This window comes from Nomia melanderi, chromosome 5, assembly GCF_051020985.1.
Source record: "Nomia melanderi isolate GNS246 chromosome 5, iyNomMela1, whole genome shotgun sequence".
Lineage (NCBI taxonomy): Eukaryota > Metazoa > Arthropoda > Insecta > Hymenoptera > Halictidae > Nomia > Nomia melanderi.
In genome coordinates this window covers 12,972,977-12,996,454 of record NC_135003.1, presented here as the reverse complement: position 1 = coordinate 12,996,454, position 23,478 = coordinate 12,972,977, and the positions used below count along the sequence as shown (strand labels likewise).

Below are 23,478 nucleotides of genomic sequence, written 5' to 3'. Positions count from 1 at the left end.
ACCCCCGGTGTCGGCCTCGTTCGTTCAACCCGCCCCGTCTCGTTATCGAAATCGCGTTATCGATACCGCCGCCGGCCTCCCCCCCCCCCCTCTCGGTCTGATTTCGCGGTAACATCGATCCCGGTATCGATCATTCACCGCGCAACTATGCAAACGAGTAGAATATCGCTGGATTCTCACCCTTCTGCCCCCTTTCTTTTTCCATTTTCGACGCGTAACGAGAAAGTTCTGATTCCGCGGCGTCTGGGGATTATTGGGAATCAGCTTGATACCGCGGACAATTATTTCCATTATACCGAATGTCGCTGCGAGGTATGTCAATTAAATGGACCGTTGGTGTTCGAGAGCGGTGTTCTTCGAGAGACACCTTTCGAGGGTGACAGGGTGCTGAGTTTGATGCTGTTTCTGGACGTTTTAGCTTTGTTTGGTTAGTTAACCTAATGGAGCGATGTAATTTAAGCGACTTAACAGTTTTAATGTTATTTTTGTGGCCTACAATGTAAAAATATCGGATCGATTATGGAATTTGAAAAATTTAAGTATTAGTTTTCTTTAAATGTAAATTAATTGCTTTTCTATTATGAATCGTTAAGCTTTGAAGGAAGTATAGACATAAAACAAGCATCAAAATTCTTTTTTCCTAATAATTAGTTAGTTAACCTAATGGAGCAATGTAATTTAAGCGACTTGGCAGTTTTAGTGTTATTTTTGTTATTTTTGTAATATTGTTGTGATATTCACCCCTTGACCTACAAAGTAAAAATATCTGATCGAATATCAGATTTGAAAAATTTAAGTGTTAGTTTTCTTTAAACATAAATTAATTGCTTTTCTATTGTGAATCGTTAAGCTTTGGAGGAAGCATAGATATAAAACAAGCATCAAAATTCTTTTTTTTCTTAATAAATTATTAACGATAAAATATTTGTGTCGATCGCCGGTAATTTGGAATATTTCTGGGCGGTCGAGGGTTAGTTGGTCGATTGTTCTGGTTTTTGAAGGTGGAGATTGTTGCGTGAGGTTATTGGGATGTCTGGATTGTTTGGAAATTGTGGTGGTGGTCGTTGTGGAGAAGGGTTTGAGAGGATTGAAGGAGATTGGGAGTTGGAGGTGTCCGTGGAGGGTTGAGGTTTGGAAGCTTGTGTTTTGGTTGTTTAGTTGAGAATGATAGTGAGGTTGAGTCCACTGTATAGGAAACTAAATAGAGTTTTAACCCTTCGAACCCTGTAGGCTCGAATATTGCACCCCTTATAATATTAAATATTTCAATGAATCTTAAAGAAACTACCCTAAAACCATTCGATTTTCCACACATCCAAATTTTGTGCTAAGGAAAATAAAAGATCGAAGAAATGTTATAGCATTTCTCATTTTCGCTGGGAATACTATAAAAATTAGTCGCAGTTGCTGATAGATTACAAAACACCCTGGAGTGCTAAGGGTTAAAAAGTGAGAGAATCAGAAATTGAATTTTGGAGAGGAATTCGAAAGCTTATTTAAGATTGGAAGTTCATTTGATTTCGTGACTGATGAAAAACGGTTTTCGGGTTTTTTGAAGATTAGGATTGTAGCAGTTTGTTCGACACGTGCTCGCAGTTTATATTAACTTGATGATATGCCAAAGAAACAGATAAAAATAATGAAATACAAGGAAGATGAATGCAAACAATCATTCTAAGTATGAAACATAGTTCAGACTGTCGCATTTCAAGAGGTTGAAAGTTTCCCGACACGTAACATGAATTTATATCGCTCCGGCGGTAGACTCATTTGTCCGCGTCATGAGAATATTTTTTAATTTCTCGACAACATCGGGCGTATCTGAAAAATGCTTCGTTATATATTTAAACTGCCGTCACTTATATATAAATATTCATAAAAGCGACGCGTGTGCCACTTTTTCCGGGCGAAATTAAAATATAGATACTCCTTACTTCATGTGCGTTATAAATTATATATATGTACATATATAGATTTCTCTGTGCAACTCAACAGTAAAAGATAGCTACAGAAGACAAGAATAATTACAAAATACTTTTAACTATTACCTATTGGTTCGTTCTTCCTATATCAGTACTATAAAGACAAAAACAATATTGCAAAATCAAAGATCAATGCTACAAAAGCAAGAATCAGTATTAAAAAGTTAAAATAAAATACTACAATATCATGTATTAATACCATAAAATCTAATCAATATTACAAAGACAAAATCAACACTACAAAATCAAAGCTCAATTACACAAACCCCAATCAATACAACAAAATCAGAAACGAATACCACGAAAATCAGAATCACCATTACAAACACAAAATCAGTTACCAAAATCAAGTCTCAATTCCACAAACCTCAAAATCACAATCACGAGTACAAAATCATCAATCAGATCACTGCTATAAATACAAAGAATCATTAACACGTTGAGCGCCACGCGATTTCATAGGGCAAAATACACAAACTGGGAAAAATATAATACTAAATCATTTCATTGCATTGCATTATTATTATCGCATATTCATCCAGTTGAATGTCACCGCATTATATAGTATTATCCATAACATTTCCGTTTTCAAATAATCAACCTTTAACCGAACAAACTATAGCAATTCAATTGGGAGTCACCGGTGACCCTACGTCATTCAACGCGTTAAAAACCCTTCCAAAAGAAAGATGGCCGCACGAATTCATAGAGCAAAATACACAAATTGCGAAAAATATATCAAATCATTTCATCCAGTTGAATCTCTCCGCATTATATAGCATTATCCATAACATTTCCGTTTCCAAGCAACGTTTAATAGAATAAACTACAGTAATTCAATTGTTAAGCACGAAAAATCCCGCTGAAAGAAGAATCCTCTCGGAGCGAGGCAACGAGACCACGTATCTCGAGAGGCCGGTAACGTGGTACCGCGACCTGCGATCCTTCTCCCACGCGGGTCCGTGTCACGAGTCATCACTCCATCGAGATACGAAATCGTTTCGAGTCCCCGTCCGCGCGGCGGTCCATTATCGTACATTTAGGTACAGCGCGGCAGTACTTACCCGGCCGGCGGACCGTTTCGCTCCGGGTATGCGTGCGCTTATCAGAGGGATAATCCCCTAATCTTCTAATCTTCTTCATTTGAATCGCGGCGCAGAAACGGAACACGTTATTATCGTTTTATATTCCGGGTCAAGGGTGACGCGTCTAACCCGTGGGCCCGAGTTATCGACCGCCTCCTTTTCCTTCCACGAAGGTGAAACGAAAAGAGAGGAGGAGGCCACGCCACGCCGCGCCGCGCGAGGAGGCGGAAGATCGTCTTGCGTCGGCAGAAACCGTCTGCCGCGTGGGAGGCTAAGGAAAAAGCACCGTGCACGCAGCAACACGCGAGCCAAAGCGATGCGTTTTAACGGGCCGACGTGCTTCTATCCTCTAGTGCCCTTGCAATTGCATAAGAATCGCGGCCGCGCGCGGCTGTCTTTGAATGCTGAAGGTTCTGCCTACGGGATTTCTATACAATGACTCGTGAAAATGATCGGAGGTTTTTAACCCTTCGCGCTCCGTAGGCTCCTCTCAGTCGCTGCTCGATTTGGCATGGAAGAATTATGGAGTATGATATATTTAACACGTTGAATGTAATATTCAACACGACCGAATCGAATTGTTATAGTTCATTTAATGCGTCAAGCGCCATGCCAGTCACTGATGACCGACGCTTATGAGTTACTTGATAATCGTAGCATGCAAGGTAACCGACATTGAATAAAAATGTTTAATAACGTAACTAAGCTGAGAATAGTGTAATACAAGAACTGTAACGTCAAATAATTGATAATTGTTCCTGCTTTTCTTTGCTACGAAAGAATAATTATACGGAAAAATGGCCAAGATTTTGCAATATTCGAGCTTACAGAGTTCAAAGGGTTAAAATTACTTCGCACGTAAAACATTCAGAGAATATTCATGCTAATATTGTCATTTTTAACACTAGATTCACGGAACCCGTCACATTGACGAATATTGCGTTTTCTAATTATTTATTTAGTATCAGTTCAAGTCGATTTCGATTCGTAGAATTATGCGAATACGCATTGCTATAGTCTGGTTTTGAAGTTATAATTTTCGCAATTTATATAGACGAACTAGTTTTCTAGAAACAATAGAATAAAGTTTAGAATAAACGCCCGTAAATCTAGCGTTAACCTTTTGCACTCGAGAGGTGACTCTCAGTCACCACTTGATGTGATTTGCAAAATTATAAAGTCTTATATATAATACTAAGCTTTGCATGATGCATCAATATATGGAATATTGATGTTCTTTGAAATTAACTAACGAGAAAACATATATAAATTAAGAAGGATAGTTATCTTATTTCAATATTCCATATATTGATGCATCATGCAAAGCTTAATATTAACATAATACAGACGATGTTCTTTGAAATTAATTAACGAGAAAATATATGTAAATTAAGAAGAATAGTTATTTTATTTCAATATTCCACATATTGATGCATCATACAAAGCTTAATATTAACATAATACAGACGATGTTCTTTGAAATTAATTAACGAGAAAATATATATAAATTAAGAAGGATAGTTATTTCATTTCAATATTCCAAATATTGATGCATCATGCAAAGCTTAATATTAACATAATACATGTTCTTTGAAATTAATTAACGAGAAAACATATATAAATTAAGAAGGACAGTTACTTTATCTCGTCAGTATCTCATCGCAGAATACTGAATACGTCCAGTGAAAAGCTTTCGAGTGCAAAGGGTTAAACACAATCTTCGCAAATTAGTTAACTCAGTTACTCAACGTCCCAATTATCTCCATAACCCTCGAAGTAAAAGTATACATCGCTCTCACAACATTACACATACACAAATCTCTCATAACCTTAACATTTCCATTCGTCCACGTGACGTCGTCCCATTAACCTGCCCGAATAGAACAGGCGAACGCATTACTTTCGGCTAGATGTAAAGATACTCGCAACGTTGAAAAGGAACCGCGCGAGAAACGATGTATAACGAGAACGAAGGAGGCTCGCGTAGAGCAGCGCGCAACGGGGAAGGGCGAGGCGGAATAAAAAAGGAAATCGACGAGGACCGAGAGCGACGTTTGCACGCCCACGCGTGCCGTCTTAATTACAACAGGCCTGACGGCCGGTTTTACGATTATGCCGGTTTGAGAAGTCCCAACGCCGACTTATTTCCTTTTATAGCCGGCGTTAAAAAGTAATTAGGACGTCGAGAGATGCGAACGATAACCCGAATGACGATCCCGTGCGGTGCTGTTTCTGCGATCGCGATGCGTCCTGATCAACGCGTATGCATTTTGACCCAGTTGCGCGCGAATTCGAGCGAGATTGATGTTGCGCGCCGGACGCACGCCGCGAGTCACGGGGGATACGTAAATAATTGATTACGTTCGACGCGATGGGCCGTTCGCCGCGTGAAATATTCAAAGTTGAAAAGTACATCCCTCTATTCCGCTGTTAGACGCTTCGAGGGTCGGAGATCCTGTCGTTCGTACGGGATTATTCGGGATATCGTTATAAACGTTCGAGAAGTTAAGTAATTCGTGGCTCGCAGGTGGCGGAAGTTTCTGAATTTGTAGGGATTGCGATTAAATAAAATTTGATTCCTCCGAGTAATAGTTCCAACAGGTTGGAAGCGCTGTAGGGACGAAGGAAATTCGGTTGAGCACACAGTTTCGAGGGAAGTTTGCAAACAGTGAGATAAATTCATAGAAACCGCGCGTCGATAAAATTCTATGCGAAGGTCGGGAGGAAGTTGCGAGAGTGGATTTATCGGGATTACGATTGAAATGTGTTTCGAAGGGAGAGATCGGTGATTGGGAAATGGATCTGCTTAACCCACATGTTAGCTGGAGTTTCAAGAAGTGGTACGTGAATTGTTTTATTTTCTCCGAAGCAAGTTTCTCGAAGATTATACGTAGTTTGGGTAGCTGCTACTGTCTTTGGCAGGGTAAGCCGGGGCGATTCGGATCACGAAGTAAATCGAATCGAGATAAAATTCCAATTCACGTTTGTTACGTTGGAAACCGTACTCTTTGCTTCTTATTTCTTGTTTGTAACAGAAAGCTTTGAAAATTATCTTTGCCTCACCATAAAAATTCTCTTTGTACAAATATTTCCATGTATTTACCACTAATATTTTCTTTGTCTTACTATCAAAATTCTTTTTGCTTTACTATCAACGTTGAAATATTTCCATCTCTTCACCACCAAAATTTTCTTCATACTACGATCAAAATTCTCTTTGTATTACAATCAGTGTTCAAATACTTCCATCTCTTTACCACAAAAATTTTCTTCATACTACCATCAAAATTCTCTTTGTATTACAATCAATGTTCAAACATTTCCATCTATTTAGCACCAAAATTTTCTTCATACTATCATCAAAATTCTCTTTGTATTACAATCAACGTTCAAATACTTCCATCTCGTTACCACAAAAATTTTCTATATACTACCATAAAAATTCTCCTTGTGTTACAATCAACGTTCAAACATTTCCATCTATTTAGCACGAAAATTTTCTATGTACTACCATAAAAATTATCTTTGTATTACAATCAACGTTCAAATACTTCCACCTCGTTACCACAAAAATTTTCTATGTACTACCATCAAAATTCTCTTTGTATTACAATCAACGTTCAAACATTTCCATCTCTCAACCAAAATTTTGGTATCAACCATAAAAATTCCCATTACCTAGCCAACATCCGATCCGTCCCAAGCCCACAAAGGAGCCCCTTAACCCACAAAACCTACGTGAAAAAGAGCAAATCTAAAACAAAGGTTTACGATTCGGTGTTTCAGGTGAAAAAACTGTGCGGCCGTCCGGAACTGCAGTCGAAGAGCGACGGGACCGTTACGGCCGGCTCGGATGCAGCTGCAACGGGGAAATCGTCGACGAGCGGCCTCGAGATGCACGCAGCTGCGCCTCCTGTCACGCATAGAGCATTACCGACGCAGTTGCACGTGCAGCTGGGTAATTTCTTGGCGAGCGTCGTCAGGTCTCGGACCTTCTACGGCACTCTGGCCGACACGATCTGCGAGGAGTACCCCGACAAACGGTGTTGGAATGGCGAGCACGTCGGAGAGTGAGTACACTTGCCGTTTCATTCCACGGTTTTAACGAAACCCAAAAGGGCGAGGAGTATTATCGGCGGCCGAGCAACGCGACGCGGCTCCCGGCGCACCGAACGGAAGCATTAAAATCATATTCAAATACGTACGAGTCAGCTTTACGAGCCGCGGCGCTCTCAACGCCGCCCACTCGCCTTGGAAAACTTCGGTTAAACGTCGCGCGACGACGCTCACCCTACTCGCTCGCGCCCCTCCGCCGATCCAATGAATTTTTCGAGGAATTCCAATTGGATATTAACCCTTCGAGCGTCAACGAGCTATACGAGTCGCTCGGAAGCCGATGGAAACTGGATACACTGGACTGAGCGATGGGTTCGAGCCTTCTGAAGCTATACGTGTCGCACTTAACCCCTTGGCTTATGACTTTTTTCTCAACTCTGATCGATGAAATTGTTATTTTTTAACCCTTTGCACTCGGAAGCTCTTCACTAGAAAAATTCAACACTTCCCGATGAGATAGACACTGTTTGAAACGAACTATGAGAAAACATAGGTAAATTAAGAAACAAAGCTGTTTTATATAAATATTCTACATATTGATGTATTACACAAAACTTAATATTATATACAACACTTGGTAATTTTGTTATATCAGATGAAATGTTGACTGAGTCACCTCTCGAGTGCAAAGGGTTAACTGAAAATCAATTTGTAGCCACTACTTAGCAACACATCGATAACCCTCGATTTTCATTATGCAACATCGAATTTAAAGGTTTCGCCTATGAACAGCCTCACTGTGCGTCGCGTCGACAAGGTATCGATAAATCGGTTCAGCGTTCGAAAACGATCGACGGTTTAGCGAATCGATCGGCAATATGCGCGGCGCGCGGCCGATGATCGAGTCATCGCCGAGGAATGATTTCAAGGCACGTACGCAGTTTTCCCCTTTGCCCCTTGACTCCTTACCAACTTTTTTTACTCTCTCTCTCCCCCTCTTTCTCTAGAGCCCTCTCCTTTCCGTTTCAAGCGACCGGTGTACAATTTCAGCTCGAGATAAAAATCGCGTTCGGTAGACATATCGGGGAAAAATGAGCTGCGTCAGAAGTGCGGGAGGAGAACAGGAACCTAGACGAGATTTGCAACCCGTGACCAGACTCCGGGATCCCGGGGACGAGCGTTCCTCGATAGTTTCCCTGCGCAGGGACGATCGGGAATTCGCAATACCGACCCCCCCCCCCCCCCGGTTTAATGGGAACTCGGAACGGCGAACGCGAAACTTTCGAACTGATTCCTCGGACTTCCGGCGTTGTTCCGCGCATTCTAAGTCGTTGCGGTCGAGCCGCGCCGGGGGAGTGCACGCGAAACGCGGTGTGGATATTTATGGATTTTCTGGGGTATAGGGACGTGAGGAAAGTGGCGGGATGGAAAGTGTAATTGAATTCGAGGTTGCTTGGGGGTTTTTTGTTTTTGGCGGGTATCGGTGGAAGTAGGATGTTCATTTTGTTTAGTTGATTCTGCATTTTCTGGGAAATGGGGACGCGAGAAAAGTAGCCAAATGAAAAGTGTAACTGAATTCGAGGTTGCTTAGGGGTTTTTTGTTGTTGGGGGGTATCGGTGGAAGTAGGATGTTCGTTTTGTTTAGTTGATTCTGCATTTTCTGGGGTATAGGAGCGTGAGGAAAGTGGCGAAATGGAAAGTGTAATTGAATTCGAGGTTGCTTGGGGTTGTTTTGTTGTTGGGGAGTATTGGTGAAGTAGGCTGTTCATTTTGTTTAGTTGATTCTGCGTTTTCTGGGGAATAGAGGCGTGAGAAAAGTGGTGAATTGAAAAGTGTAATTGGATTCGATGTCGATTAGAACTGTTTTCTTTTTTGGAAGTTATTGGTGGAAGTAGATTGTTCATTTTGTTAAGTTCTGTGTGATTTTGCTTGTAGAACGACGTGGTTTGTTTTCGTATGTTGTTCGTTGTTTTGATGAAATAAAAATATTCGAATTATTTCAATAGATATTTAATTATAATGGATAACTAAATTATATTGTGGACTTCATAACTATGAAAATTTTGTAGGAAATATGGAGTTTTAATTAATGATAATATTTCTGTATAACTAGAGTTTCGGAAGTTTGAAATCTATATGTTTTAATTAAAGATTTACATAGAGTTACTCATTTGATAGAAGAAAGAAATTCTTAGATAATTTGCTAAGTACGTTTGGTTCCTAATAATATTCTAATTCAATTAGTTTCCATCTGGTTACATCGAAGTATCTTAAACATATAAATTAAATAAAATCGTTGTTTCGATTTATTTGATTATTCAGAATCATGGTAGGTAGATAAACGCGTTAGACAGGCCGAAGGAAATCATATTTTTACGGAAATTCAAACGCACCGTACGAACGTTATTTAGGAGAACAACGATCCGGACATCGTGAGTGACAAGCATGAATATCAAACGCGTGCAAATTCGGCAGAGGAAGCTGTCAAGCCAAGTACAGAATGGAACGCGAGAAACGCGAAGCGTAAGCTACAATATTTCACCCTCGACAAAGCAAATTTTTGTTTCGAGCTCCAGCTACGGTCTGACCGAAAATAAAAAGCAAAAATGCCGTAGTAATATGGCGAAGTGAATTTCAACGCAACCTATTAATTATTTACTCTTTGTTCTGTGCAGAGGCAGACACAGCATTCGGTTTTATTCGAATAGTCACGTATTTTATGAATTTCTGCTGAAAGAATATTACGAATCGTAGTGTAGAATTTTCGATAGAATTGTATATTTCCAAGGTAATCGATTTCAAAAGTTTATTCGTCGAGCTTACATTTATGAATAGTAGAAATGATGTGTTATGAACAGTATTAGTCGATTTCTATTAAATATCACGCAATTTTCAAATTTTTAAACCTTTAAATTTTCAGACACGACATTCGTTTCATATATTTAGATTTCCAAATTTTTAAGCTTGCAAATTTTTAGGCCTTTAAATTTCAAACTTTAAACCTTTAAATGTTGAAACTTTCAGGCGTTGAAACTTTTAAACATTCAAATATTTAAACATTCAAACATTCAAACCTTCAAACATTCAAACTTCGAAACTTTAAAATTTTCAAACATTCAAACTTTCAAACTTTCAAACATCCAAACCTTCAAACATTCAATCTTCGAAACTTTAAAACATTCAAACATTGAAACTTTCAAACTTTCAAATATTCAAACCTCCAAAACCTCCAAACCTTCAAAATCACGAAGTCACAAACCACAAAATTCTCAAACTAAGTTTCTCCATCAATTGACATTTTAAAACGACAACAATACCCATGGAAACCAGTGCACAATAAAATATCCGAACCAGTCGCGCGCCGTAGTAACATAATTAACGCGCGATCCATTTTCAGAATGGAATACGGGATCAAACGTGAACCGCTGCGTGATTAACTCGAATCATTCGATCGAGTGATTTTATTTCGAACGTCGATACGCGTGCGCGTGTTTTCCTGTAACTATAATGCCGTTCTAAACCGAGAATTAGGTGCGCGACGCACGGACATGTTTGCGTTTGCTCAACGGTGAAATATGAACGGACCGGTAATTCGGTAAACGATGCTAGGGATCGATTGAAAATATTTGTTTGCCGCTTGTTCGGTTACGCGGCGGTGTAATTCATTCACGCGGTTCTGGGGCCAAAGTTTTCGCAGCCGGGAATGTCATGTCGATACTGTCGACATGAATTTCATAATGGCATTTCAGAGGGCCAATCGCGGAATATGTTAGGACGAAGTTGGAACTGTATCAATACTTCGACGGGAGTGCATCGTGAAACTTGCCACCTGCCGCAGATGTTTTCTGAAAACTCTTGTTTACGGTATCTGTGAACTTAAATGAAAGTATGCGTCGCACGAGAGATAAAGGAAAGCTTTTAGTTTGGAAAATACTGTTCGTTAAGCTTCATTAACACTGTTTCCATCGAACGTGTCGAGTGACATCTTTTGGAATTTGAACATAAAGTTACTTCATCGTCATCAATCGAGAATAAAGAATTAACCTGAGAAGATAATTTTAAGTTAAAAGTTGCACGAGAGATAAAGCTTTTAGTTTGGAAAATATTGTTCGTTTAGCTTCATTAACAGTTTCCATCGAACGTGTCGAGTGACATCTTTTGGAATTTGAACTTGAAATTATTTTCCTAGCTTATTCTCAGTTGACTTCTCAATTTCTCCAACGAAGTTTATAAAATTAACTATAGAAAATATCAAATCAATCGAGAATAATGAATTAACCCGAGAAGATAATTTTAAGTAAAAAATTGCACGAAAGATGAAGAATCATGTTTTTAGTTTGGAGAATACTGTTCGTTTAGTTTTATCAACACTATTTCCATGGAAAGTCTACTTGAATAAATTATTGAATTTTACTCGTAGTTCAATTAAAATGCAATCACCGAGGAACAATTCTTTGAGTAATTGAAAAATCGTGGGATTGCATAACTTGTGATATATATGTTTCAATATATCGTTTGGCGTTTCTCATTCGAATTCTGACACGAAAGACAGAACAGGGTATTGATCCGCGTAGGTTATTTTCCTTGGTCCGGCATCAAGTTTAATTCAGCACGGTATAAATCGATAATGGTTCATCAATGTCGCTCTGATATGGAAAAGTGAATAATGTCATTCATAAACCATCGCTCAGCGTCACTGTTCTAAAATTCCAGCCTGATTTCGGGACGGAGCATTAATCAGGTGATAAAGAAACTGATCAGTTATTCTGCACGCAATTTGTTTCTCTTCACGTCCCGTTAATTGATGTTTCTCCTCGGATAATGTTGAATATTCCGAACAGGTAATCGTCGTTAATTAATTGTTCTTTGATGTAGTAACATTATTTACGGAGTGAACTTCATTTTCATTAACAGCTCGAATTTCTGTTAATACACTAATAAATTAACGATTTCCAAAAATTTGCAACTGAAGTTGAAATTTATTTCTGAGACTTGCACGTTAATGAAGTTATATCAATATATTAACAAATAGATCTTTTCTATTTAGTTACTACTTAATATTTATTATTACTGTTAATATTAATATTTTTTATTGCTATTAGAGTCTTAATATTTTCATGACTATAATATTATTACTAGAATTTTGATATTTAATCTAATTCTAATATGTTCATTCTTTTAATTACAATTTTTACGTTTCGAAACTATTAATATCAATATTTTTTATTGCTATTAGAGTCTTAATATTTTCATGACTATAATATTATTACTAGAATTTTGATATTTAATCTAATTCTAATATGTTCAATCTTTTAATTACAATTTTTACGTTTCGAAACTATTAATATCAATATTTTTTATTACTATTAGAGTTTTAATATTTTCATGGCTATAATGTTATTACTAGAATTCCGATGTTTGATTTAATTCTAATATGTTCATTCTTCCAATGAAAATTTGTCCGTTTCGGAGCACTAAAGTTCCTTTGTATTCCCAAAATTTACAGGACACGTCAAAAGTGATTACGCGCTCTTATTAAGTAATTTCGAAATACAACGAAGTTACACACGCGCACGGGGACCGCGCGGAAAGGTATTAATCAAAAGCTTTAACCGCGTGTTTCAACGAGCCGCGTTTTGCAATTCCGCGATGCGCGGCAACGGAAAAAGAACGAAACCAATTCGCATCGCGCTTTGACATTAACATAGATGCTGCTGCCGGCGTTCTTCCGAGCAATTTGAATTTCCCGGGGAATAAATTTCTTTCATAACCCGCATAATCCGGTGTATTATTTCACTTCTGTTCTTTCGAGAGAACACTACATATCCCCGGAACTAGTTGGAATTTATTAAACCTTGTTAGCTACTCGAATAATTGAATAACAGTTTCAATGATGAGCAGATTAAAATTAACAGAAACTTCCTAAACTAATTAATATATTAAATAAATCAAGGAAACCGAAGGATATAATTTCTTTATAATCTGATCATTTTGTCTCTTCTAATTAGAATTCTATAATGATATGATGATAATGAATTTTATAATGATATATTTAATAAACTAAGCTTCGTTAGTTTCTACGAAGTTGAGAAAGATGAAAATACCAATCACCAGTCGGCGGATCATCATAAAAATTCACATTTTTACTAACTGATCGACGAGGACATCTTATCGGAACTCATCTTCGACAAACATTTCATCAATTTAAACTGAATAATACTAAATCTACATTCGGCTTCATCAAAACTTCAATTCCACTTCATCTTCATTCGCCCAGCACTCTCTGCAAATTCTCAAAGATCCATCAACCCATCGCTCATAATCCCTATTAAACGAATCTCGTTCGTTTCGCGCTACTTCCACGTACCAATAAAGAAAGATTCTCGTTAGCCCATTTACGTCATCGAACAGAGCAAAAAATATACTCGTATCGCCGCATCGCGGTGGCTGCTATTTACTAACAATGATAAGACATGTATGTATTCGTTCCGATGACAGTGGCCGGGCGAAATGCGCGCAAATATAGTTGGCAGGTGACTCGATGTCTAGCGGAGCAGCACAGGGGCAAGAGGTGTCTTCCTAATTTATAGTTTTATAGTTTCCATTAGTTCGTAATTGTATCAACGAACAGCAAAGTAGTGATCGAAACTATTAGACACCTGGAAATAAAGTTAACAGAGAATTACTGAGAAAAACTGGAAACGTCGATCGAATTCCTCAGCTTAGTATCAAGGAATTTACTTTGAAAAATCAAATAATAAAGTGTACATTCGTTAAACGCAGGCCAAATGCACTTAAAATATATCCTGACGAAAAACAAAAGCGAAACGAAGAAGAATTACATGTTTGTCTCGAAAAATAAATAATCCATCGTTGGAAAAGTTAGCACCATTAAGAGTTCTAAGATGACGCGTATACTCGTCAAACACATTTAACTGGTTAAGATTCGTTAAAATATTATAACTGGCGCAATATTGGAGCCCACAGAGTTCAAAGGGTCAACACATTGCGTACTGGTAACGAGAAATCTCGTTTCCATATGAAGACTTAGCTACACAACTTCGCTAATTAGCACAACATTGAAGAAAATATAAAATTTGATTCGAATTGATTATCTATTTGAAATATATTACGTAACAATATATCTGAGTTTTTCTATGTATAGTGTTACAAGTTGACCTCAGTGAAAATTGCCATCCGCACAATTCAGTTTTCTGAAAATTACCCGGTACGCAATGTGTTCAATCGTGGAAAAAGATTCAATTTTACGTTTCATCTGAGATTATAAGATTCCAGTTCGAGGGTTAAATATCAAATTTCATAGTTTTACCGCGTGAAATCAGCAGTCCTATATCGAGTCAGACTCGACATTCTATTTTATTGCAACCTCTGCCTGTTTTAACAATTTTTTCTGTATTTATTTATAGTATCACGATTGTACCATTTAAAGGTAACATTTCAATGCCTCCCAAATATTCTTGAATAAATAAATATAGCGTCATGTCAAGCTGTAATTGAATGAACTAACGTCGACGTGAACCTCAAAGTGAGAAACCCTTCGAACCGCAAAAGGTTAACCCTTTGCACTCGAAAGTTTCTCACTAGAAATATTCTCTGATAAAATATAGACGATGTAAATAATGTAATCAATAAATTAAGAGACAAAGTAATTTACTTTTCCACATAATGATGCGTTATACAAAATTTAGTATTAAACATGAAACTTTATAATTTTACGAGTCACCTCCCGAGTGCAAAGGGTCAGTTACACGAGCCTACAGAGGGTTAACGCAACCCTAACCGCAAAAATCTCAGATCGCCGCGAGAGTCGATACACACGAAACGCCTGCAACCGGAAAATCCCCCGTCCGTAACGCAGAACGCAATTGACAGAAGCGTAACGCTCGCCGAGGAGCGGCGAAGAGACGCGGTGCCGGGCGAAAAATAGCATAGAGAATGTTGCGACATGGTGACCTCGTAGCCGAGACGTTTGGCCATGTTCACGGGACGCATCAGCCCTCGCCGATCTCCTCTCTCCTCCTCTCCTTTTCTCGTCCGATCGTCTTCCTTTGTCCCTCTCCTAGCATCGTACACGAGGAAGCTTCCCGCACGTACGCGACGTGTATGTGTAACAAGCACAAAGAGACACGTGGAGAGAGAAAAGTGGGCGACGTCGTGGCGCCCATTTGCTCCCGTTGCCAGACTCTTTGGCGGTTCGGCGTCTCACAGGCTACTCCGATTCTCTCCGGCCGCCCTCCCCTCGCGGTCTCTTCCGAGCCGTCTCACCCGGCTCCTACGCCCACCCCCGCGTTAGGTGCTTAGTTCGGCTCTTCCTCGCCTCTTATTTCTATCGCGTCGCAAACTTTGAACCCCCCACTGTTTTCGGCTACTACCGTTTCTGCGTCCGTGACGCGGCGATACTGACATCGGGGTTTCTCGGTTTCTCTACGCTTCCGTCACTTGCGACGCCGATTTTTTTTATTGGAAATAAACAAATGCTGATGTCGGGTATTTTATGTTCGGTGGTACAGTTTTGAGTAAGGTAAAATTTTTTGGAGTTAAGATTATTATTTGCGGTCTACTTTTTGGGACGTAAAACAGCTTTGTCCTTCAATGTAAGTATGATTTCTCGTCGAGTTAGTTTCACAAAGTATCCTGTCTATCTCATCAGAAAGTCTTAAAATATTTCTAATGACACACTTCCGAGTGCAAAGTATTAAAATTTGTCTTGAAACTCAAGGGCCCCGCTTTAGACTAAACGTGGACACGAAACAAACACGAAATTCTTTCGTTCCACGAAATTATCGGCGATGAAGTAACTTTATCCGGCACAGTTGTGAAAGACGTCATAAGGCTAGGGGACAAAAGTCGCCCACGCGACGCTAACACGGGATTCGCCGGGCTAACTGGACTTTAAATTTTAATCGGTTTTCTTGTTGTTGACGAGTGAACTGCGACTCTCGCTGTGGACGAGATGAGTTAGTGTTAGTCGGTCAGAAGTGGAAGTCTTTTTTCGGATGGAATTGTTGAAGTTGTTTCGAGGATTGTACATGGCTTTTTTTTATGGAAGCAATCAGTCGGAGGGTTTAGAAAAATGGAGTTGGTTTTGAAGTTGTTTCGCGAGGAGACTCGTCAAGTTTGATGGTGTTTTAGAGGATTGAAGCTTTGAAATTATATAACTTCAAATTTGACGAGGATTTCCCTTTTAGCGAATTATTAAGAATTTTATGATAAAAATTTTCTGCTTTTCACGAGAAAGAGTGTAAACCTCAAATTATATTAACATAAAATATACTTATAAATATATAACATCCCTTATATCGCTCAGAAGCCAATGTGGTTAAATCCATTTTTTCATATTTTCTGACTATCAATTTTAATAAAATAAATAATATTCTTTTTAGTTATTAAAGGATTTTCTTTCCTCTTATACCTTCTTCTTGTAGCTTCCAAGTATATTCTATATTAATTTCAGAAGCTAAACATTAACTTTCCCAATTTTTCTTTATTAAAGCTCGTCCTAGAAATCGGAGATTTTATATACTTTTTATTTGTACTGTATTTTATTGTTACTTGTGTTTATTAACATTTAGTGTATAACATTTTATGACATAATAATCATATGATCTACATTTTATATCACATTTATTATAACATTTTATATGACATAATCATATGATCTACATTTTACATTACATTTATTATAACATTTTATATGACATAAGAATCATATGACGTACATTTTACATCACATTTATTATAACATTTTATATGACATAATAATCATATGATGTACATTTTACATCACATTTATTATAACATTTTACATCACATTTATTATAACATTTTATATGACATAATAATCATACGATGTACATTTTATATAACCTTTATTACACCATTTATCGTATTTTATTGTTATTTTTTATATGTTATACTACCCAACAGTAGTATAATTATACTCGTTCGGTGTCTGAGCAATTACGGGGAGTGCTATAATAAGAGGGCACGGGAATACCGAATACACAATCTTCGCATCTGATTTATGCAACTCGTTCTTCAGAATCCCCCCTCATCATCCGAATTCTTCGGTACGTTGTATCAAAGTTCGTAACTTTTTCATACTTACCGAGTTTGACCCCGTTTCCCTCGCAAAATTGTCATTTCCTATTAATAGCGGCCGCTGCGGAATGAGATTATCTCGGCACCGCGCAAAAGTATCATTTCTTATTAATGCCGGAGTGTCTGTGCATTGGAACCATCCGGAACCGTGCATAACGTGCCAACGTAAATTTCGCCATTTCTACTTTTTCGTTCCCAGTCCAATCATCTCGCAGCCACTTATACCCCGGAGTCGGACAAAATGTAATTTCATGATTAAAATGTAATCGAGTCTTCCGTTGCTAGCCACTTTTTATAATTGCCGGTTGTTACTAATGTACGATTGGCATTTAGGTGATTGCCGTGAGTGACACTTTGTCCATTCGATACATTAATGAGCTACTTAATGATTTCATAATAAATTGCAGGTGATCTTTTAAATAAGAATTCTAATATACATTATTACGTTACTATAACATTGTTGGATTACTCGAAAGATCGCGATGACAATGGAAATTAACACGTTGAAATTAACAAATCGAGTTACTGTAATTCACTCGATTAAACGATGATTATTCGCAGACATTTATATATTATAAATAATGCTACCCATTGCGGTGACATCGACTCGTAAATCTACCGTCGGAAGGCGCCATTTTTGTTTCTCCGGAGGATGTTCTTTCAGCGAGCGATCGAGTGGTTCGTTTCCAGCTGACAAAAGTCGGCGACGGATTTGTATTCATGTAAATGCGTATGCGCGTCGTATCATGGAGGATAAAAATTAGTTGCATTTGCTGATAGATTACAAAACCATCCGTTCTAAGGGTTAAAATATTGACCGCGCCTCGAAAATGAGACAAATAACAGAATTTCTACAGAACATTTCACTTTATTCAAAATCGTGCTATCGAATGCGAAACACCCGACACATTCGCGATTAGTTGCTTCGTAGAAAAAATCGGTGCACGATAAAATTGCGACAGATTTCCGAAGCGTGTATTTATCCGGAATTATCCCCGTTCGCGGTGCGCGAACGCAAATAAAGGATCCGGAGAGATTCGAGGACGCGGTGTACAATTATTTACCGAGTTTATGGTGGATATCATCGTAAAATCGCCGCGAGAAGTTTTCTAATTAATAATAAAATGTATATAAACGCGAGTAAAACGGCTGCCGCATTGCGGATGCGGCGATTCGGCATAATTGAAAGACGAGCAAAAAACGCCATCGATAAGCGCGGTATGTGGGACGCGGAGCAGCCGAAAAGTCGAGCAACCGGGTCAAACAAAACGGAAAATCGCGGAATAACACGCAAAATAGGTTAACCGTCCGGCGGAACACGAATATAAGGAGTCTCGTCGTGTCGTCGATGACGTATTACATATTAACACAGATTTTTATCGCGTTCCGCGGAACCGACTTGAAAAGTTTTGCGGTCGGGCGCGTGCACATGCTCGAAATGGTATCGGATGATAAAATGATCGCATAAAAGCGTCCGGACATCGGCGAGTTATTCGCACTGAAATAATGCAGACTGCATCGAAGGATAAGAATAACTGAGAAATTCAAGTAATATAAAATCTGTGATTCTAAATTGAAAGATAAACAATTGCTTTTATCGTTAACCTGTAATATTTCGTTAATTCTGTAATATTTTGCTACCGACAATATGGAAGAAACAAAATTTTTCATTTTATTTCAAGAAATTTCATTTGAAGATAATACGTTGATAACAGCAAAATAGTTGTTGTTGAATTAGTCTAGAAATCATCCTCGCGATAATCAGAGTTTCACGAAGTATTTAATTGTATATGCGATAATTAATAGATCCTTCGAATTTGATTTTTCCCAGAGGAAACTTGAAGTTGAAAAAGTTTCATTTTTTTCATTCGGAGTTATGCTTTTGACGTGGTGTTACCTCGTTAGGCGTATTTTCCTTTAGACCCAAAAGTTCGATCGTTCTTTCGGCCTTTGACTTACGTAACTTCGAAATTGCTGCAGCCGAATTGTTCAAAAGGAAACGATTGTACAAGTACGCAGCACTTGAAGCGGCGGTGGCCTACATACTTTTTGCCACGAACCGTGGCAACCGAAGCGTTAAGTAAACAACGGGGTAACAGGAATTTTCCGCTCGAAATTTCCTTGCAAAAATTAATCAATTTCACGCGACGTCTTGCGTCGTCTAATCCTGGTAAAGTTAATTAACGCTAGAACTACCGAGTACCTGTTCAATGTAATTGATGTGTTTCTCGTAGAATAATAAGATTACGGTTCAACAATTTTTTGAACATTCTAATTAGAATAAGTAATTTTTAATATTGATAGTGTAATGTTATGGGGTGAAATTTATAGTAAGATGTGATATAATATATGTGTGTTATATTAGAATGATAAGGATTGTTTGAAATTTGTTTTTATTTCAATTAAAATTCTTAAGTTCTAATTAGAACCATGTACTCAGACCTTGCCAGTTAAAATTAAAATTTATATTCAATATTTAACGTAAATATTGTAATGTGAAGATCTAAAATTCATTATTACCATATTCACCTTACTGAAGACAGTTCTCTCTCAAAACATCCACCTCCAATGTATCAAAATAACTTCGGATTTACATCCCATCGATCCCAAAAATAAAAATAAAACCAAAACCAATTCAATAGCTCTATTGTCAACATCGTGTACTAAATCTCACCGATCCCAATGTGAAAAACTAAAACCAAAACCAATCCAATAATTCTATTTTCAGCGTCATCTACCAAATCTCACCCATCCCTAAAATAAAAATAAAACTAAAACCGATCCAATAGTTCTATCGTCAACATCATCTACCAAATCTCATCAATCCCAAAACAAAGAGATAAAACCAAAACCAATCCAACAGTTCTATCGTCAACATCATCTACCAAATCTCATCAATCCCAAAACAAAAAGATAAAACCAAAACCAATCCAATAATTCTATTATCAACATCATCTGCCAAATCTCATCAATCCCAAAACAAAAAGATAAAACCAAAACCAATCCAATAGTTCTATCGTCAACATCATCTACCAAATCTCGTCGATACCAAAACCAATCCAGTAATTTTATTGTCAACATCATCTGCCAAATCTCATCAATCCCAAAACAGAAAGATAAAACCAAAACCAATCCAATAATTCTATTATCAACACCATCTACCAAATCCCTTCAATCCCAGAACAAAAAGATATAACCAAAATCAATCCAATAGTTCTATTATCAACACCATCTACCAAACCTCACCGATCCCAAACCGAAAACACTAAAACCAAAACGAATCCAATGCTTCTAACCCATCCAACATCTCCATTATCAACATCATCTACCAAACCCGACCGATCCCAAACCGAAAAAACCAAAACCAAAACCAAACCGACGATCGTAACCGGTACATCAATCTATTATCAACGCAATTCCCACTCGACAAGCGGAAGAGCCTCTCCGTTTCATCTTTCCTTTTATCGTGTTCCGCGAACTCCTTTCTCCCCGCGGTCGCCTCGTTTTTCTCGCGTTTTCCCGCCATTACTCATCCTCGATTTCCGATCGTTGTTTTCCATTAAAAACCGGCACCGTATCCGGTGCGCGTCCCGTGTTACGCATACACTTTCCCTCCCCCCGTTCGCCGCCGAGCGGCGATCTTCGACCGATTTCACACACCGGTTCGCGCGTTTACGGGATTGACAGTGTATGGTTTTTAATTGGAGGACGGGTCGGACGATTTAATAGGACGGAACGGCTTAATGACGCGCGGTTTCCTGTCCTCTGTCACTCGGGACTTTTCTTCGGCGAATCGGCCGCCGATTATCTTAATAATTGTCGTCGGACGGAGGATTCCAGGATTGATACGCCGCCGCCGCCGCCGCGTACAGTTTCCCGTTCGTTCACCGCATATCATGAATGAATAATTCGCTGTGGAATTAAAACGGGCCACCGAACTTTCGGAGTTATTTCGTTGACGTTCAGTGCTCGGATTCTCGAGGCGTTCCGATGTTTGAGATTCGTTTAGTAATAGAACACTCGAGCGTTTCACGTGATTAACTCGTTGCCTTATTATAGCGCCAGACTCGTGACGAAGATTTCGAAATGAATTCGGTTTGAGTTCGAAATTAGTATTTATTCTTCTGGTGAGACTGTTGTACTTTAGAGCAAAAAGTATGTCTAGCATTTTGCTCTGCGAAAACAACTTTTATTGAAAAATTCGAGTGTTTTTCGATGGTAGAGCTACAAACTTTGATTTCCACTGAAAAAAAGCATGCGTGCCAAGCGATTGTTTCAAATGTCCAGCCTTCGTGACGGTCAACGTCGCAAACGGGTTCAAATCGAGTGAAACAAAGCAAAATAAATGCGTAAACTGTAACTGGCCTTGGGGAACATGTCGGCAGTTGGTTGTTATGTCACAAATACCACTGAAGGGAAGGTTGTTTTGTGTCCGCGTCGAACTTAATCGTCGGACCGTAGATGTTTATGCAAATATAAACTTCCACGAGCTAATTTACAGAAACCAGAATACCGGGGAAAATTTTCTGTGCGTCATTAAGGTTTCTATCATATCTCGAATGAAATATAATCATCGTCGAACTTCATTAAACATTCTACTTTATTATACTTCAGGGAATCTGATAGCCGGACCGAGAACATCGAATAATAAATATTATATTAATGTGTAAGCACCTGCAGTCTATTGACGGGTATTTCCAAAAATAATTGATACAATATGTATTAAATATAATTGAAGGATTGGACGCAGTTCAACGACCAAGCAGCTTCGTTTTCACTAGTTCTAGAGGAACGAGGAAAGACTTTTAAATAATTGACAAATTATTTTCTCAGTTCAACCATTTTTTGCTTGATTGAATTTTGTGCATTTCCTATGGCTGATTTTGTAATCGTTATTGGAAAAGTCGAAAAGTTAATTCAGAATGTACGATTGAACTTGGAAAATAATTTTAAGTTGAAAATTCGAAAGTTGTCTTTTGACACCTTCGGTAGGAATAGCGTTAATTGCAGTTCCCTTGATAAATTGTTTTCATATTGTAGACAAATCCTCAATGTTTAGTATGTACATAGCAGTAAATAAATTTCGAAACCTCCTGGTTCTTAAATCAAGCTTCATTAATTTCATGTTTTTATAATTTCCTAAAATTCTTATTTTAATTGTAATATCTTATTTTAATTGTAATGGTATATTTGTTTCGTTTGTTTAAATTTCAGATTAATTCATTAAAACGTTTACCTTAGGATTTCATTTTGTATTGAGTAATTTTATTATATTATACTTTAATAGTTTATTATGTTATAAGATAATGGAAACATTAATTAATGTTTGGTATTAAATTTTCGAATTTCGAAACCACCTGGTTCTTAAATCAGACTTAATGAGACTTAATTAATTTAATGTTTTTATAATTTCCTAAAATTCTTATTTTAATTTTAATGGTATATTTGTTTCGTTTGTTTAAACTTCAAATGAATTCATTAAAACGTTAAGATTTCATTTTCTATTGATAATATTGTATTCTAAAGTAATTTTATTATATTACGATTTAATAGTTTATTGTGTCATAAGATAATCGACATGTTAATTAATATTTGCTATTAAATTTTGGAATGTTCGTTGGGTACTGCATTGTGCTGTTTCCGTGTAAGATATAACGGGAGATAGTTGAACAGGGAATAACACGGACGAATATATGCCTGTTGGTTCCATGAAAACGTCCCCAGACTAAAGAGGGAACATTTCATGTTAAGTGTCCAATTGCGATATCCTTAATAATACTGTCAAGCGAGAGAACACCTAAAATTGAGACAGGGATGGATAGCCAAATTAAATGCTCGTTTGTTTATATTTAGCAACCGGGCTATTTCACGATCGGTAATATATCGAACTCTTAGTTCATTGACTTTCCTTCTTACAAGTAGTCAATTGAGAACATATAGACTGATCATATAGAACAATTAAAATAATCGTCTTTATTACCAAATAAATGTCTTTATACTACTAATTATTATTATTATTAAACATCACAACAATTACTCGGCCCAAAATAAATACATCTTCATATTCTCAAGTACACAATTGCTTAAATGAATTTTCAATGTTCCTTGAAAGTAATTATTATTCATAAGATAACTGACGTCGATTAAAAATATTCAATAACGTAAATAACTAGACAATATCTAAGAATTGTAGCAAATAATTAATAACCATTCCTACTTATCTTCGTTACGAA

At 37.8% G+C, this 23,478-nt stretch overlaps 1 protein-coding gene across 1 annotated transcript in view; it reads left to right on the top strand.

The window, feature by feature from the left end:
* The window catches only part of dally (division abnormally delayed protein), a 222,212-nt gene that overhangs the window by 151,224 nt on the left and 47,510 nt on the right, over positions 1 to 23,478 (top strand). Inside the window, exon 5 of the mRNA XM_031970315.2 lies at positions 6,854 to 7,137. Within this exon, the coding sequence (XP_031826175.2) occupies positions 6,854 to 7,137 (284 nt within the window). The remainder of the gene's footprint in view (positions 1 to 6,853; positions 7,138 to 23,478) is intronic.